Raw genomic sequence first — 17527 nt, 5'->3', positions numbered from 1 at the left:
GTTTGCATTTTTACAAATATGCCTTTTTTTCCCTTCCCAATAGGTAGAAAACAGACCAAAGTATTATGGAAGAGAGTAAGTATGAATTATTAGAAAGCATTTCATAGATTGGCATATGTAAGAGAGACAGGGTAAATGGATGCTTTTAAATGAAAGCTAGAGGAAGAAGTATTCAAGTTTGGTGGAGTTACATTTATTTCTTAAAAATTTCTAATGTGATCTAATTGGTGAACAATATAGACAACAAAGACAAGCATAAATAAAATAGCATGGGAAAATGTACATGCAATAATGTTAAGGATGCAAACCATACAAGTAAATAATCTTAGATGTATATGAGGAAAATGTACATATTTGTGTTTTTCTGTACATGTATATTAGGCATATAGATATGTACATATGCACACATGTATGTACAGTGGGATGTGGGTGATTTATTCTATATATTTTTATTTTTCAGATTTTCTTAAATAGTATGTATTTATTGTGAGAAAAATATAATTCATGCTACTGAGAAACAACTAATGTTAACAATTTGAAGTATTACTCTCTGAAGAAATATTTTCCTAATGGATTTGAACCAAATTGAGATATTATACATACCATTTTATAGCCTGATTGTTACCATTTAAAATTGACAACGAGCATTTGTCTGTTTTGCGAAAAATGCAATGATTTTTAAAGTCCTTAATTTTTCAGGTTATTGAAAAACAGAAATGTGACACTTTGGGGAAAAGAATAAAAATCACTCATAATCTCATCATTCCTCAAAATTGTTTTTTATGACTGGAGATCATATCAGATAAAAGTATACTTAACAAATATTTTTAAATTATTTCAAATTACATATGTTTTCAAGACGTAGGAATGGATTACAGATGCATACCTATGAGTTGATGAAAGGGTGATTTCAAAGTTAAGAACCACTCTACAGTACAGTTGTATTGTAATTTATATAGTCATTCTTCTACTTTTGGTGTAATAGGTTGCTTTTAAACTATACTATTGGAAGTAACACCATAGGAAACATCTCAGTACATGGGGTCTTGGGGAGTTAGAAATTTTTGATTAACTTGTGCAAATAGTTGTAAAATTCTTTAAATATATTGTCAAGTTTTGTTTCAGAATTTGTTTTCTTTTAAGTTAATTGAATTTTTTTTTTTTTAAGATGGAGTTTCGCTCTTGTTGTCCAGGCTTGAGTGTAATGGTGTGATCTCGGTTCACTGTAACCTCCACCTCCCAGGTTCAAGCAATTCTCCTGCCTCAGCCTCCCGGGTAACTGGGATTGCAGGCACCGCCACTACGCCCCATTAATTTTTTGTATTTTTAGTAGAGACGGGGTTTCACCACGTTGATCAGACTGGTCTTGAACTCCTGACCTCAGATGATCCACCGTCTCAGCTTCCCAAAGTGTTGGGATTACAGGCATGAGCGACTGCACCCAGCCTGCAATGAGGTTTTTAAAATTACAAAACCTCCTGGGTTCAGGCGGTTCTCCCACCTCAGCCTCCCAAGTAGGTGGGACTACAGGCACCTGTCACTGCGCCCAGCTAATTTTTTGTGTTTTTAGTAGAAACGGGGTTTCACCATGTTGGCCAGGCTAGTCTCAAACTCCTGACCTCAGTTAATCCACCCGCCTCGGCTTTCCAAAGTGCTGGAATTAAAGGCATGAGCTATTGTGCCTGGCCAGTTAATTCAATTTTTAAACAAATAGATAACTATATTTTACCAACTGTATTATTTGATATTATGTAAAGTTAAAATATATACCAGTGTGCTAAGGCAAGGGATAGGTTACCATCTCCTTGCCTCCAGCAGGTTCAGAGCATTAGCCTTTGGACCTAGTTCTCAAAGATTGGAAAATTTATGGAGATGAGAAATTTAGGAGCCCATTGTAAACCGAGCTGTCATGATTTGAACATGCCTACTGTGAACTGTTTGAAGACTTAAATTGAGAGACTGAACCATCCCTATCAGGAAAAATTCCAGAAAATTTCCTCTTGTCCTTCATAATGTTCCTGAATTATTAAAGTGCCATTTCAATGCCTTTTAAATGTATCATTCCAAATTCAAGTGATGATTGTTTCTTTAGTACCAGTAAAAGCTGCAAAATTTCTTTTGAGCAGTGGGTCATTGCGGTTATTGTAGGGGAGGAAAGACTTTCCCTCTACTTCCTATGTTTGTGAGCTGGGTCTATGAAATAAGCAAACAATGTGCAGATTAACAGGAGAGAAGGTATACAAATTTATTAATTTTTAATATTACTTGCACAGGGGCATCACAGAAAAAAATAAAGTGAATACCACTCCAAAAAGGGAGATTTGAGAATTTGTATGCCACCATAACGGGAATGGGAGGGAAGTTTCTGGCCATTGACAGGAAGGTAAATGGTAGTTTGTGACAGTTTGTCTGAGTGTGTTGTTGACTTTTAGTCTCCTCTCCTCTATAAGAGTCAGTCTTCCTTAGTTGCTGAAACTGATGGGAGGGCATTGATAACAATTGAGTTCCTTTTGGATGATCTGTCTTTAGGTAGATAGGGAGAGTCAGAGAAAGCCTGTCTCTGCATTTGATATTTTTAAAGTGCCTTCAGCTCAAAATACTTGATACAGCAAAGTGGCGTATTTTGGGGTGACATGTCCTGAATTCCTTCATTATCTTTGAGTTATACAAGGACATATAGGTTCTTTGTAAATTGTAAATCACTATACAAATGTAAGATGGCTTTTTATTTTTAATGTGTGTCACCAGCATTTTTTTTCAGTGTTTTATGCCAGATTGTTATAGATTCATCTGTGTTTGTGTGAAGAGCATGTTATTTATGTTTATTCTTTCTCTATTTTTCTGTGTTAATCAAAGATAAGGTTTTAGCAGGGAATGAAAACAAGTATTATACTTGTTTGCTTTGGGCTTGAGTGTTCAGTAACGCAGATTATGCACATTATTGGGCAATCATGCCAATTAAGGACAACCCAGGGTCCTGGAAAATTGCCAACATGGACTCAGAGCCAAAATTTTGGAGCAGTGCTACTAATGGGAAGAAAGGAAAATAGGATACATTTCTGTGTGGTTTTTTTTTTGTTGTTGTTGTTGTTGTTTAGCAAGCCGTATGGTTAAATGGATACATAAGAAAGGAATTGTCCTCTTGAGAGAGGTGGTTGATCTTCCCTTAGATGGATGTGGATTTTGATTCCATGGTTGTTAACTGGATTGGGTAGTCCTTTGGTGCTGTTCTTATCACCACAGAGAAGCTGGCTGGGGGCCAGGCCCAGAGAAACACAAGCATAGTTAAACCCAAGTGCTTCCCCTCCATTATGTGGCAGTACTTTGTCTAGAAAACAACAGGAGAAGGTGGTGGTAGTAGGATGTTGTTTTATCTTGTTTTATTGAAAAATGTAGAAAGCACAGTTTCTGAACAGACTTTGTTTCTTAGGTTTCATGGCATGATCTCCAGAGAAGCAGCCGACCAGCTCTTGATTGTGGCTGAGGGGAGCTACCTCATCCGGGAGAGCCAGCGGCAGCCAGGGACCTACACTTTGGCTTTAAGGTTGGTCATGGGCCTGCAATTACTACTGTGCTTTATTTAAAACTCTCTTAATAGAGGGCTTTAAATTTTAAAAGCATCCAGCATGTAATTGAATTGGTTCTTGTTTTCTTGGGATCTAATTACCATTTTAATAGCTTTGAGACCCTTTAAAAATTCCTTGTGAATGGTAGCACTCAGTAATTAAGAATAGAAATTTTTTTTTTTTTTGAGACGGAATCTCGCTCTTGCCAGGCTGGATTGCAGTGGCATGATCTCGGCTCACTGCAACCTCCGCCTCCTGGGTTCAAGCGATTCTCCTGCCTCAGCTCCTGAGTAGCTGGGATTACAGGCATGGGCCAACACACCCAGCTAATTTTTGCATTTTTTGTAGAGACGGGGTTTCACCATGTTGGCCAGGATGGTCTTGATCTCTTGACCTCGTGGTTCACCCACCTCAGCCTCCCAAAGTGCTGGGATTATAGGCATGAACTACCACACCTGGCCTGAACAACTTTTAAAGCATTTTGTGGGAGCTGCTTCCTTCCATTCCATCTTACCCCTTCTTTACTGTTTGTCTAGCTTGTCAGCTTCCATCAATTTCTTGAATAAGGAAAGAGACCAAGAGAAAAGATCTTCATAACTTGTAAAGCTAAAGTCACTGCCATTTCTCTTAGGTTGCCTTTTGGTTGGAGCAGTTTTTCTTGGGAGCTCTTGGCTCTTCCCTATCAGCTGAGCTTCACTTAGTGTTTTGGCTGTTCTTAGCTTACAGTGCAGTGCCCAGAAACAAATACTCCTGTTAATCCTGCAATAATAACCCAACAGTAAGAGCAGTAATACAAGAGCACACTTATCCATTGTACTTACCTTATGCCAGGCCTCTAACCTCATTTAATCCTCACAACAACTCTGTGTATTGTTATTACCCCCCATTTTACAGATGAGGAAACAGAAGACCTGGATGGAGATTGAGTAACTTAGTGAAGATCACATATTTAATAAGTTGTGCTGCTGCTATTGGAACCCAGATTGTCTGACTTCAGAGTCTTTGCTCTTAATATTTCTACATTGCTGCCTCACCGAAGGCTTAGAGTAATTATCTATTGTCTTTGTTCATCCCTTTATTTGTTCATTCATGTATACATTCATCTATTTGGAAAAGACTTAAAAGCAGAGACTTCTGAAGACAGAGATCAAATATATGGAATTTCTTTTGGTAGTCACAAATAGAGGATAGAAAGTTGATGTTAATGTTTAGGACTAACATGTCTAATTCCTTCTCCAATAACTTATACCTGTGTGAGTGGAGCAGGGCCTGCTCTGATTCCTGTCCAGAGGATTTTATATTAATCTTTCTGTTAAATAGAATGATATAATTCAGTATTATTTCATACTGAATGCTGAAATAATTAAATACTTGGAGAATAGAGCTTGCCACAGGAGTTCATGGAAATTTGCTTTCTATGGTAAATTATGAAGTGTAAATTCCCCTTCAATTACTTAGTTATACTGTTTTTTTCAGGTTTAAATTGTGATATACAGGAAAAAAAATTCTGGTACGGCAATTCAAATACCTATTTAATTTACCATTAATTGAATTAGAAGACTGATTTGGGGCAAATCACAGAATTTCTTGAAGTTGGTTTCTTCATCTTTCTACTCCTAACATACTATGATTCTAGAATTCTTCACCACTGTATTTCCAGATAGTCTGGTCATCTGATTGTCTGTGGTAAACAGCCTTGATGTAAACGCTGGTGGTCCAGAATAAGGAAGGAAGAAGGGGTAAAATGAGAAACAGAAACCTCTCTTTCTTTCCCCTTGGTTGCCATTTCCCCTGCATTTCTCCAGGATCACATAGAAGTTATAAAACTTTAATTGGAACTCAATTTTTCCTAACTGCAATTCAGGTACTTTCACCACATTACACCACATTGCCTATCATCTTACATCTGTCACACAGTTTTCACCAGCTGATACCAGCAAATACTTGAAGGCTAAGGATTTAGTTTGGAGAAAAGTAGCACCCAGACCTTCTTATCTCTTTCTCATTCCTGCCTTCTTGCCCTCTCTCATTCTACTCATGGCTTTACATTTCTAATCACTTCCCATCCACTTTGGCCCAGTAAATCTTGATGGTAATGTTTCAAATTCATATCTCTGGGGTAACTTACAGCCTTTCTTTTGTTACTGAAAATTGCCGTAAAAATCGTTACTTGGAAAAGAAATAATAGTGAGTAAAAGGGGGCTGTAATGGTCATAGATAGAGGAATTTTACTCATAATATACATTGAGTAATTTATGTGCCCAAATATGATTGACAGTTTCCTTGTTTTAAACTTATTGTATGGCTGAGAAGTGTTAAGCAAAATCTGAAATAGAAGTTGTATTGATATATGTATTATTCTTATCTGATACTCGCATTTCACCTGATGATTCTCCCAGTTCACATCAGTTTGTTTTTAACATACACATAATCCATTAAGGGGTATCCAGTTTGTCTATTTTATACCCATCAGTGTTCTTTATGCATTTACTGTGTCAACTGGGGCCTCTAAAATTAGGAATAAGTCCTTGAACTTGATTCCTCATAGACACCTCAATCTCAATATATCTAAAACTGAACTCAACGCTTTTCTCCCAAATATGCTGTGGTATCTATATTTCCTTTATTAGCTAGTGACACTATTATCAGTCGATTCCATAAGACAGAAACCAAGAAATTATTTTCACTTTTTCTTTTAGGTGTATTTTATTGTATTTGTAAGGCCTGGCACTATTCATCTAGAGGCCCCTACCTTACATTATACCACACACTATACTTCATATCAAATACATGTTTTCTGCTATTAAAATTGTGTAAAGATTTTATGTAAATTGCTTTTGAAATTAACTTTAGTTTTATAATTTTCTTTTTTTGTGTTTTGGAGCCATATCTTTCTTTTCATATTTCATATTTTTTATATTTTTGTATTTTTCACTTTTCTTAGACCCTGGCAAGTCCTGGGTACTGTACCTGTATGATAATGATTAAGAGGACTTTTTCATTCTTGCTCATCTCACACAGCTAAATCCAACAATCTGATTTCTTAAGTATTTCTCAAAATTATCCCTCCTTTTCCACCCTAAGCCACTTCCTGGACTAGTTGAGTAACTGCCTAAGAAATGTCTGTGTGTCCAGCTTCATCCCTCTGATGTATTGTCCCCAGTAATATAAATGATCCACCTGAAAATCCGATGGTGTGATCACCAAGGTTGTAAGGTTAAGTAAGGCACAGAGTTTCAAAGAACACACCTCCCTCACACATTGGCACCTCTCCTTGACTTAAAAGGGACTAGCTCTCCACTGAGGACCCTAATGAATGCTATGAGGTGTTCTTTAGGGAAATGTGTATTGTATATGTGCTGTCACAATACCAACTATCTGCGGTCAGAAAAGAAGTTTTCACCATGTGGCATGTCAGGTGTTCTGTGGGTGAGATATTTTTTGCTCTTCATTTGCATCTTCTTCCATGCCCCATCCAGCCTAAATTTTAGGCTGAGCCTTGTCTGGCTTTCCTGCCTATGCTCATATTCATCTCTTGACTCAGGAAAAATGATTTTGACTCAGTGAAAGTTTGTCACACAAAGGAAGCATATAGACAGAATTTGCATGTTCAGAGTGTGTAGTTGTAAAGAAGATGCTAGCCAGGCACTTGATTATGACTCATGAAGGGTTTCAAAGTGATTCTCAGATTTTCTGTATGCTGATTCTGACAGCATTTGTGTTCATTATAGTTTAATGAGATATGGCAAATATCAGTTACAAGTAACCTAAAATAATTTAAGCAGTTTGATTGAAAACACATGGCTTTCATCATTTTAGAACTAATTATTTAAAAGATATGTTTTATAAGGCACTCTAATTTTTCTCACTAAAAGAAAAAAATGGTAGGTTGAGTTTGGACGTTTTCTATGGTCCATTTTTCTGGTTTGCTATTCCTGACTTCTGCTGTTTCTGATCTGCTGTTAGACCCATCCACTGAGTTTTTAATGTCAAATACTGTGTTATTTAGTTCCAGAATATTCATTTGATTTTTGGAAATAGTGAAGTTTAAGGAGGTGAAAAACCTTGTGGAGAGCTAATATGAGTGAATATATGAAATCTTTTAAATATTTGGTATCTACTTTCTCATTGTCACCACTGTCCTGGATAAAGACCTAAACAATTTATGGGCATAAATGCAGTCATAACCCATTCAGAACTAATTTTTTTCTTGCTGTTTTTATCTAAACATTTTATTTTTGGGGGGATTGCTGTAAATGCCAAAAGGCCTTTACTAACTCAACAAATTTGTATCATTTTTATCCTAATGACTGTTTACTTTTCCTCCTTTAACAAAAATAATGCAAATAGGTGAATTATAGCCTAAAATTAAGATCTTTCTATTATTTCTCCTAAGTCATCCATGTATTGCAGAGCACATTTGCTTAGACTCTCCAAGAGTTTTCTTGGAAATTAAAAAAAAAAAAGAATTCTTTATCACTGTTGGACATTTAATATGGCATAAAACTAAAGTTATGCATTAACTTTGACTTATTATTGGGCTCTCTGTTGAGAGCCCCTTTGTTGGCTCCCTTTGATATAAAATACCCCTTTTTCACAATGACTTGAGCTGCTAAATTAGTTCATTTTTACTAAGAAAAATAAATCTTGTGTGTATTTTACTAAGACTGGAAAAAGAAACATTTAAAATGTTAACAGCTTAAACAGGAACACTTTCTATGTAATATATAGGTTGAAAGAATAGAGGAAAATCAGAGAGAATAAGGAATTGAGATAAAAAAAACTATCAGAAAAGAATTGCAGTTACCCACTCTCACTGTTAGAATTTTGAAAATCAAGTTGTAGTGTAGACTTTAGACTTAAACAAACCTGCGTTCTCGTTACCTGACCTTATTTTGTATATTTAACCTTTTAATGCTTTAGTTTCCTGTTTATAAAATGGGGATAATAATCCCAGTATATCTCAAAAGAGACCCTTTAAAATTCTGTTATTAGCAGCATCCCACTTTCAAGAATCATATTCTCTATCAATTGAGATGCTTTCAGCCGCAAGTATTACCTGACATTCAAAATAAGCAAACTCTACTCACTTAGACATAAGTTATTTAAGGTAATATCTCACATATTAAGTTCAGAAATGTAATAATAACATAGATGGTCAGTATTCTAGTGATGTTGTGAAGGACTTGTGATCTTTCTGTTTGTATTCATGGCCAGTCACAGCATCAGCTTCAGTCTAAGGTTGGTTTTCCTTGCGGTCAAAAGGTGGCTGCCAGTGCAATCAGAATTGTAAGCTTTTTTGTTTATGCCCAGCAGGAGAGTATAAGGGAACCTCTCTTCTGTCTTGCAGTATGCATCCTTTCCTTCAGGTTGATAGGGCTAGCATGAGTCGTCTGCCTTTCCCATTCCAGGACCAATAACATCTCAGGGAAATGCATGTACTGATTGCTTGTCTAATCTAGCACCTGCTCCTAGAACTGGGAAATGGGTCAGCTTCTTCTGGAAGATAAGGCTTTGGAAGGAAGAATGAATGACCAAACAAAATCTGGTTTTCTTTTCTTGTTTTAAGTGAAGGAAGAAGGTTGGAGGAAGGGAAGGAACGTGTGTACCATTTAGATAGCTAACCATAGCCAAGTACAGGCTGTACTTAGAAAGCAGTTTCTTTGTTAGGCAGATCAACCCATGGTGTAATTTTTCAAATATTTTAGCTCTGGTCAATCTCTTACTAAAGTTGTATATCTAATTTTAGCTTTAGTAAATACTGTAGTAAGAAAATCAGGTGTGAGTTCCAAAGACAGTTTTATGTGAGGGCAGGCATCAAAGAGTTTTGTAAAACATGTTTTGATAATGTTCTTTTGTCTATAATATTTTAGAAATTTGATTTGAAATGTTGTTTTCCAAACTGACTTTAGGTCAGTATTTTAAAGGTGATATGGAAAACCTAATTATATTAATAATATTAGCATAATGAAATCCATAGATTTTTTATTAATATCTAAAAATATTTATTCCTGGTATGTCACTAATATGTGTCAAGGCCTTTTCATGGAAATTGAGGGGGCATGCTCTTCACTGTTAAATTGGACAATTGAAATAATTCTCCAGATTCTGAATTATCAAAAGAGCAGCACTTATTGAACTGTTTTATTGTGCCAGATACTATTCAAGTAGGTCAAGAAAGAAGACATTTAAGCTAACTCTTAAAGGTAGACTGGCTTACCAAATAAAAGGGTAGAATATGATGAAAAACAAGCATTTTGGGAAGAAGAAATGGTGCCAGAATGTAGAACACCATGAAGCATTTCGTGTATGGCAGTCTGTTGAGGGACTGGGAGCAGGGGAAATTTTAGCACTTAGTGTGCCAGGAGAGCCTAGAATTTCATGCTTAAGAATTTGGGCTTTATCTGTAGGAAATGAGAGTCATTGAAGACTTTCGGTAGAAGACAATAAGGGTTACATTTACAGTTTAGAAAGATTTGCTGGAGGAATTAGAATGCTGAGTGGAAAGGGTGGTAGGAACTATGTTTTACCAGAATGATTTAGATGATTAATTTAGTAAGCAGTTTTTCTTTGGCTATGGAGAACTGATATTTAAAAGGGCTTCTGTATACCATGTAGATTTTAAAGGGCTCACTTTGAGGAGAACTGTTAACTCCAAATTTGGCAATTCCAGAGACATTTCTGTTAATCTGACTCATTTTAGCTTCTCTAAATTGGGAGAAGAACAAAGTGACATGTGCAAGAGTCTTGATAATCCCCAAACTCTGTATCTGGATATTTTAGGGCATATTTGAACGTACTCCAGAGAATGCCTTATACCTACAATACTTGGCACTTTCCTGTTAATTTTATGCTGACAATAATGTAAGAATTATTTGGAAAAATTTTAGTAATTGAGAACAAATGATAAATCCTGTAAAAAACATGATGTTTGGGAAAATTATATTTTCTTTTAAAAATATGTCACATTTCATAAATTCAGAAACATAACTTTTATCAATCTGAAAAATAAAATTATACAGAATAGTACGTATATAGTATCATATTACTTATATAAAATTTCGTACCTATAGTAGAACGGTGTCTAAAAGAATGATCATCAAAATGTTTGGTGTTCATTGCTTAGTGACTAACTTAAACATGATTGTTACTTCTTTGTATTTTTTGAGTTACCTGATTTTTTTTTTTTTTCAATGAACATGTATCATTTTACAAACAGAAAAACCCAAAAGAGCTATTTTTATTTTGAGAAGAAATGAAGACATTAATTTTGTAACCTTGGGTCAAAACAAAAGATAATACCTCCTAAATCTCCAAAGATTTGACACTAAACAGAATGTATCGATTTATTTAAATAATTCCCTGGAAGAAGGATTGGTCAACCCTGGGGCAATAGAAAGAAAAGTCATAGAGGCCTCTGTTCCATCCAAGGTCTATACGGGAAGGGAGTCTTAACCAGCATTGGCAGTGCTGTCGCTGGCATGGAGAGGAAAAAGGAGCCACGTGGGTCTCTCTGCCATTATATGTAATCAATTGAATGTTTTTTCCAGTAGTAGTTCCCAGAGCCTATGAGTATTGTTAATAGGAGTATACTGCATTTCCCAAACTCATTTGATCATGAGACGCCCTTTACATGGACTTTCTCAGTGGAACACACTTTGAGAAATGTTCCATTCAACATTTAATCCCTCAGTTCCTCTTGCTCTGGATCTCATGCTCACCAAGCATGGCTTCCCATGTTGTCTGTCTGCAGAGCGAGAAAACTTAAAATACATAGGCTGAGTGCTGAGAGCCTTTGAGTTATTATTTCTAATTTTCAATTAACAAATTAAGATTAAGTGCTGGTACTACTGGAACGAAAAGAAGGAAGAAAATCTACCAGGTTTCTTCTGTTTGGTAAATTCAGATAAACATGTACTCCCCAGCCCTCATTTTTTCCCCCCTTTCTAAAAGACACCCTTTTTTGATCAGTGAACCTAAAACGACTGCTTACTAAAATGTTAACTTGATAGAGAAAAAACGTTAAGGGTTAATTGCCTCACTGATCCTTTTTCTTCCTGTTTTCTAATTTTTTTCCTGGACCAAAAAAGACTTGCCTCCTATCCAAAGAGGGTCATGAAACATCTACCGAAGGCAACCAAGCACTGTTTCCATGTATTATAAAATTGCACCTTTTTTTTTCTTACTCTATTTGCAAGCATGGCTTTTGCGTGTTCTCATATCTTACTTTTTTAAAACTGTTCTTCAGTTATGTAGCATAGGAATTCACCTATTTCAAATGTACAGTTCAGTGATTTTTAGTACATTCACAAAATTATGACGTTATCAATTTTAGAACATTTAATCACCCTGAAAAGAACCTCTATACCCATTCACCCTCACTTTCCGTTTCTCCTCAGCTCTCCCAGCCCTAGGCAACCACTAATCTACTTTTGTCTCCATTGATGTAAACAACCTAGACATTTCATATAAATGGCATTATATAATATACGTTCTTTTGTGACTGACGTTTTTCCCTTAACATAATGTTTTCAAAGTTTATCCATGTTGTAGCATGTATAAGTACTTTATTCGTTTTTACTAATGAATAATATTAGAAAAATATTCCAATAGTTGATGGACATTTGAGTTGTTTCTGTTTTTTGGCTATTATGAATAATACTGCTGTAAATAACGTTATTATGAATAAAATTGTGTACAAGTTTTTGTATAAACATATGTTTTTATTTGTACAAGTTTTTGTATAAACATATGTTTTTATTTCTTTTGGGTATATACCTAGGAGTGAAGTTGCTGGGTCATATTGTAACTCAAAAGTAACCTTTTGAGGAATCATGGAATGGTTTTCCAAAAGTGTTTATATCATTATAGTCCCACCAGCAGTGTATGAAGGTTCCGGTTTCTTCACGTCCTTTTCAACACTTGTGTTACGTCTCTTTGTATATAGACATCCTAGTATATGTGAAGTGCTATCTTTAAAAACATTTTATCCTCAGCATGGTTTTTATTCACTAGTATTCTGTCTATTCAATCTTCAACTCTCTCAAAAGTATGCATACATAGCAGTGGATTTAAAGTAGAAGGCAGAGAAAGCCAAAAAACTAATTTCAAGGTATTTTTGGCTTTTGTATTTTTAAGGCATGGTATAAAGCAAATTTTATCATTTAAGGGTAGAGTTGAGTTTCAAGTACATTTTGGGGCTAATAGAAACTTTTACATAAAGAGGATGACTGTCTCTCCAGTTATCTACTTTGCAAAGAAGAACTAGAATCTTATTTGTGTATCTGCTTTAAGGTACAGTTGAAGACATGCTAGATTCTCTTAAGATCGGCATTTTAGTAACTAGATACAGTCCTAGCATAGGTGGATAATGTGATTCCTTTGCTGTGAATGATTTGGAGCCACCAAATAGTTTATTAATGGACTTAACAGTTTTATAAATATAATAATATCTAACATTTCCAAATATTTACTCGTCCAGGCATTATGGTAAATACTTTATGTGAATTATCTTTTAGATAGCCCACACTTTTTTCATACTGCCGCACCCATACAAAGTGATAATGTTGTGTGGTACATTAAGGTAAATGCATGAGATTGATCATGGCCCAGTGTGACTGGCTCAAGGACTTCAGTGTATCAGACACTTTCTGGCCTCTGAAAGGGCTGGACAGGTTTGCTGTCTTATAACCCGTAACCTCTGTTCTTGGCAACAGGTTGGAAAACTAAGTTTTATCTATAAAATAAGACCATGTGGTAGATACTATTATTTTCCCTATTTTACAGATGAGAAAACCAAGGCTTAACTTGCTCAAGAACAAACAGCAAAAAAACTGAGAAATATAACTTGTTTAAAAACAATATCTAGCTGGGCCTGGTGGCTCACGCCTGTAATCCCAGCACTTTAGGAGGCCAAGGTGGGTGGATCACCTGAGATTGGGAGTTCGAGACCAGCCTAACTAACATGGAGAAACCCCATCTTTACTAAAAATACAAAATTAGCCAGGCGTGGTGGCACATGCCTGTAATCCCAGCTACTCGGGAGGCTGAGGCAGGAGAATCGCTTGAACCTGGGAGGTGGAGGTTGAGGTGAGCCGAGATCACACCATTGCACTCCAGCCTGGGGAACAAGAGCAAAACTGCATCTCAAAAAGAAAAAAAAAAAAAAATATATATATATATCCAAAAACAATCAAAAAACATGCAGCACTTTTTCTAAGTTGTCAAGAGGTATGACACACAAGTAAACTCTTAGTTTTTAAATCAATGCCATTTTAGTAATTCAGATTTTAAAGTTATCAGCACATTACTATTTTTACAAACAGATATACCTTGTTTAAAGCCTTTAAGGATAAGGTTTATTCCAACTTATTCTCAAGGGTTCACTTTCCACCCCCACCACTCTCAAAAGAGAAAAACCAAATTAAGTGCATTTGAAGTTTAATAATTTAAACAAAAATCCCATTATAAGATCACTTGGTAGTTATTTGTACTTATAAAAATAATTTTATAGTAACTTTGTATAACTTATCAAAGAAAAACAGCAATAATTCTTTATAAAAATAACAGCATATTTGCATCTATGTAATTTATTATATTTCTATTATAAAAGCAACACATAGAGATGGTAAAAAAAAAAAAAAAACAAACCTGAAATAAAAGTGTTTAGAATATAAATTATAGTACTTTCCCACCGTGATATACTTCTAATTCCACTCCCTAGAGATACCACCATTCACAATTACTTGTCTATCCTTCCAGAAACTGGTCAATGCATAAAATATACTTCTGTTTTTATGACATATATGCATATTGTGCTTTATTTTAAATGCAAATTGTTAAGGAGTGGCCAGCTATAACAGCAGAGATGATGTCTAGTCTTTGCAGAGGTTTGCCCTATTGTCTGCCTGACTATATAGTTGTGCAATGAACAGCTAATGCCTGACAAAAGCCATCATTACCTGTTTATTTAGTTTTAGCTGATTGGTAGTTTAAGATCATGTTGAGCCAGATTCTGTGAGTTTAGCTTCAGTGCCCATGTGGGGGTTGATGATCAGTGATAGAATGGACAACCAGATGGTCAAAAAGAACTCACCCATATTCTGTAAATGCAGTTGTGATTTAATTTATTATAGCTTTGAGTTTAGAATACTGATAAGATTCTGTTAAGCAAGGGATTTCTGTGAGAGAGTGATATAATCTTTACAGTTCTGAAGATTTTGTGTGAAGAAACTATTGCTGCTATATTAGAAAATGATAAAATGCACTGAAATAAAAAATGTAATTTTGCTAATGATTGAAAACACCCAACAATTCATAACTGAATCTCAAAACATTAGGTTGACTTATAAAGTGAGCTTGGCCAAAGAGTACCTGAGTAAAGCCAGAGAATCATAGTAGATATTGATAAAGGGGCTTTTGCAGTTTTAAAATATGAAAATTGGTTGAAAGCATTTTTCATGTTAAAGAAGAAGGATCAAAAGGAACTGGGGAAGGATTATGCTGCTAGTAGGCGTTGACGTGTAATGTACTGTGTGTTCTTTTGATCTGATAGCTCATGATAGGTTCAGTTGGTTACCATGGTTTCATTCCATTTCCTGCAAACCTTCTTGTTGTGCTATTTGGAATAAATGAAAAATAATGTTCTGTAGAAAATTTTTCAAAACTGTTTTTCTCCTCTTAGTTTAGATTATGAATCATTTTATGGGAAAATTTTAAGATACAAGAGTAAGTGATAACACATGATGACAGTAACATTTAGTTCTGCAGTATTGGAAAATTAATATTGATGAAGGGGATAGCACAATTTATTTAAAAATATATTATCAGTGCTAAAAAGCTTTTAAAAAACATTGATATAATAATTCCAGTTTATGTAAGGTATTCTTGCTCAGGTGTTCTTTAATGAAGCAAACTATAGAAAGTAATTCATATGACACAGTAGGAAATGGGTAGTTTAACATAAGGCATCCCTTACTTGAAAAAATTGGTATGTTCCTGAAAATGTGTTGCAAATTGAACTGTATTGTAAATGCACAAGAGGAGATAGCTGTTCAAAAAGATTAGTATTTTTTCCCTGACAAATATACAATACAAAAAATATTTAAAAATGTAGAAAAACACAAAGAAAAGCAAAAAGCACCCCTAATTCTACTATCCAGAAATAATCACTGTTAAAACTCCATTGTATGAAATTCTAGCATTTTCTTAAGTTATACAGAAATGACTTTATACCAGATACACTATATTCTGGTATACTTTTTTTCAGTTAGCTGTGTATCATGAATATTTTCCATGTTGATAAATATATGGGAAGTTTGCTATTTGAATTAATTCTTCATAAGGTCAGGTTTCATCCTCCCCTTTTAAAAAATTCTGATTTTCACTTGTATTTACTTATTTAAATGTAGGTCTATCAGTAACTTTGTTTTTATTACCATGTGTACTAAATATAAAATGCAGAAAAGTAGGAAAAGAAAAATATTACTTATAATCTCATGGCCCTCAAAGACAAACATTATTTTTTGGCATTTATTAAATGTATTTTTGTTGTTCTTCTTGTTGCTTTGTTTTTAGAAAACTACAGTCTCCTTCTAGGTGCTGGAGATACAAGGAAGAACAAAACAGTCAAGATCCCTGGCTTTATGGAGCTTAACAGTTTATTAGGTAGAGAGAGGATTAGACTTTAATGAATTGTCCCACAAATGCCAAGCTAAAAACTGAGGCAAGTTGCTGTGGAAGGAAAGCAAGGGAACTATGAGTGCATAAAGGAGGATCTGATCTAAACCCAGAGTCTCACTCTAAATCTAAATTGCAGTCAGGGAAGGCTTTTCTGAGAAAGGAAAATCTGATTTGAGAACTGAAGGGTTGTTAGAGTGATCTAAGGGAAGAGAGTGAGTGAGAGGGCAAAGAGAAAGAGCCTAGAAGCCGGACCAGCATGTCCATGCAAGGGCTACAGTGCACATCTCTAAACTGAAAGAAGAGGATGGCCAGGAGCACAGTGAGTTGGAGAGGGAAGAAGTGAGGCTGCACATCTGCTTCTTGTAGGCCATGTTAAGAATTTTGCTCTTTATTCTAAGAGCTAGGGTGATATGACCCAAGTTTGAATTTCCCTTTGGCTTCTGAAGAATAAACAGCTGAAGTAGATCAATAGTGGATGAACACAAGAAAGTTACTTGTTACCTTTTTTCTTAGTAACCTGTTCATGTCCATTGCCCTATATATTTTGTGTATAGTATTTATGCAACCATTTATTATATTTACCATGCAAATTTTCTCTATTTTTGTTGGTCTTTGACATAATTTAGTGTTTCCTGGTTACACTTTAGTGAATCTTTTTCTAAGTGAAAATTTTATTTTATAAAATTTATTCCATTTTTCTTTGCCCTAGATAGCACACCTCCACAAGAGGTTTGATAGTTACTTTTTTTTTTTTTTTGAGATGGAGTTTCATTCTTTTTGCCCAGGCAGGGATGCAATGGCACAATCTCAGCTCACTGCAACCTCTGCTTCCTGGGTTCAAGTGATTCTCATGCCTCACCCTCCCGTGTAACTGGGCATACAGGCACCTGCCACCACACCCGGCTCATTTTGTAGTTTTAGTAGAGACTGGGTTTCACCATGTTGGCCAGGCTGGTCTTGAACTCCTTACCTCAGGTGATCTGCCCGCCTTTGCCTCACAAAGTGTTGGGATTACAGGCATGAGCCACCGCACCTGGCCTTGGCCTTGATAGTTACGTTTTAAAAATTTTTATGAGACAGGGCCTTCCTTGCTCTATTGTCTAGCCTGGAGTGTGATCATAGCTCACTGTATCCTGGAACTCCTCAGCTGAAGTGATCCTCCTGCCTCAGCCTTCCAAGTATCTAGGACTGCAGGCACATATCACCACACCTGGCTAATTTTTTCAGTTTTATGTGGAGTCAGGGTGCCACCAGGCCAGTCTTGAACTGGCCTTCTCCTG

General features: G+C 35.6%; 1 protein-coding gene across 3 annotated transcripts in view; it reads left to right on the top strand.

Annotated features, from left to right (window-relative positions):
* Positions 1–17527, top strand: part of CHN1 (chimerin 1) — a 202274-nt gene that overhangs the window by 84782 nt on the left and 99965 nt on the right. For all 3 annotated transcript variants that reach the window (XM_023185952.3, XM_031936431.1, XM_023185953.1), the window contains exons 5-6: positions 48–75; positions 3431–3544. In XM_023185952.3, the coding sequence (XP_023041720.1) occupies positions 48–75; positions 3431–3544 (142 nt within the window). The remainder of the gene's footprint in view (positions 1–47; positions 76–3430; positions 3545–17527) is intronic.

This window comes from Piliocolobus tephrosceles, chromosome 11 (assembly GCF_002776525.5).
Source record: "Piliocolobus tephrosceles isolate RC106 chromosome 11, ASM277652v3, whole genome shotgun sequence".
NCBI classification, from domain to species: domain Eukaryota; kingdom Metazoa; phylum Chordata; class Mammalia; order Primates; family Cercopithecidae; genus Piliocolobus; species Piliocolobus tephrosceles.
Note: the sequence above shows the minus strand (reverse complement) of the source record. Positions and strands in the feature narration are given on the sequence as shown.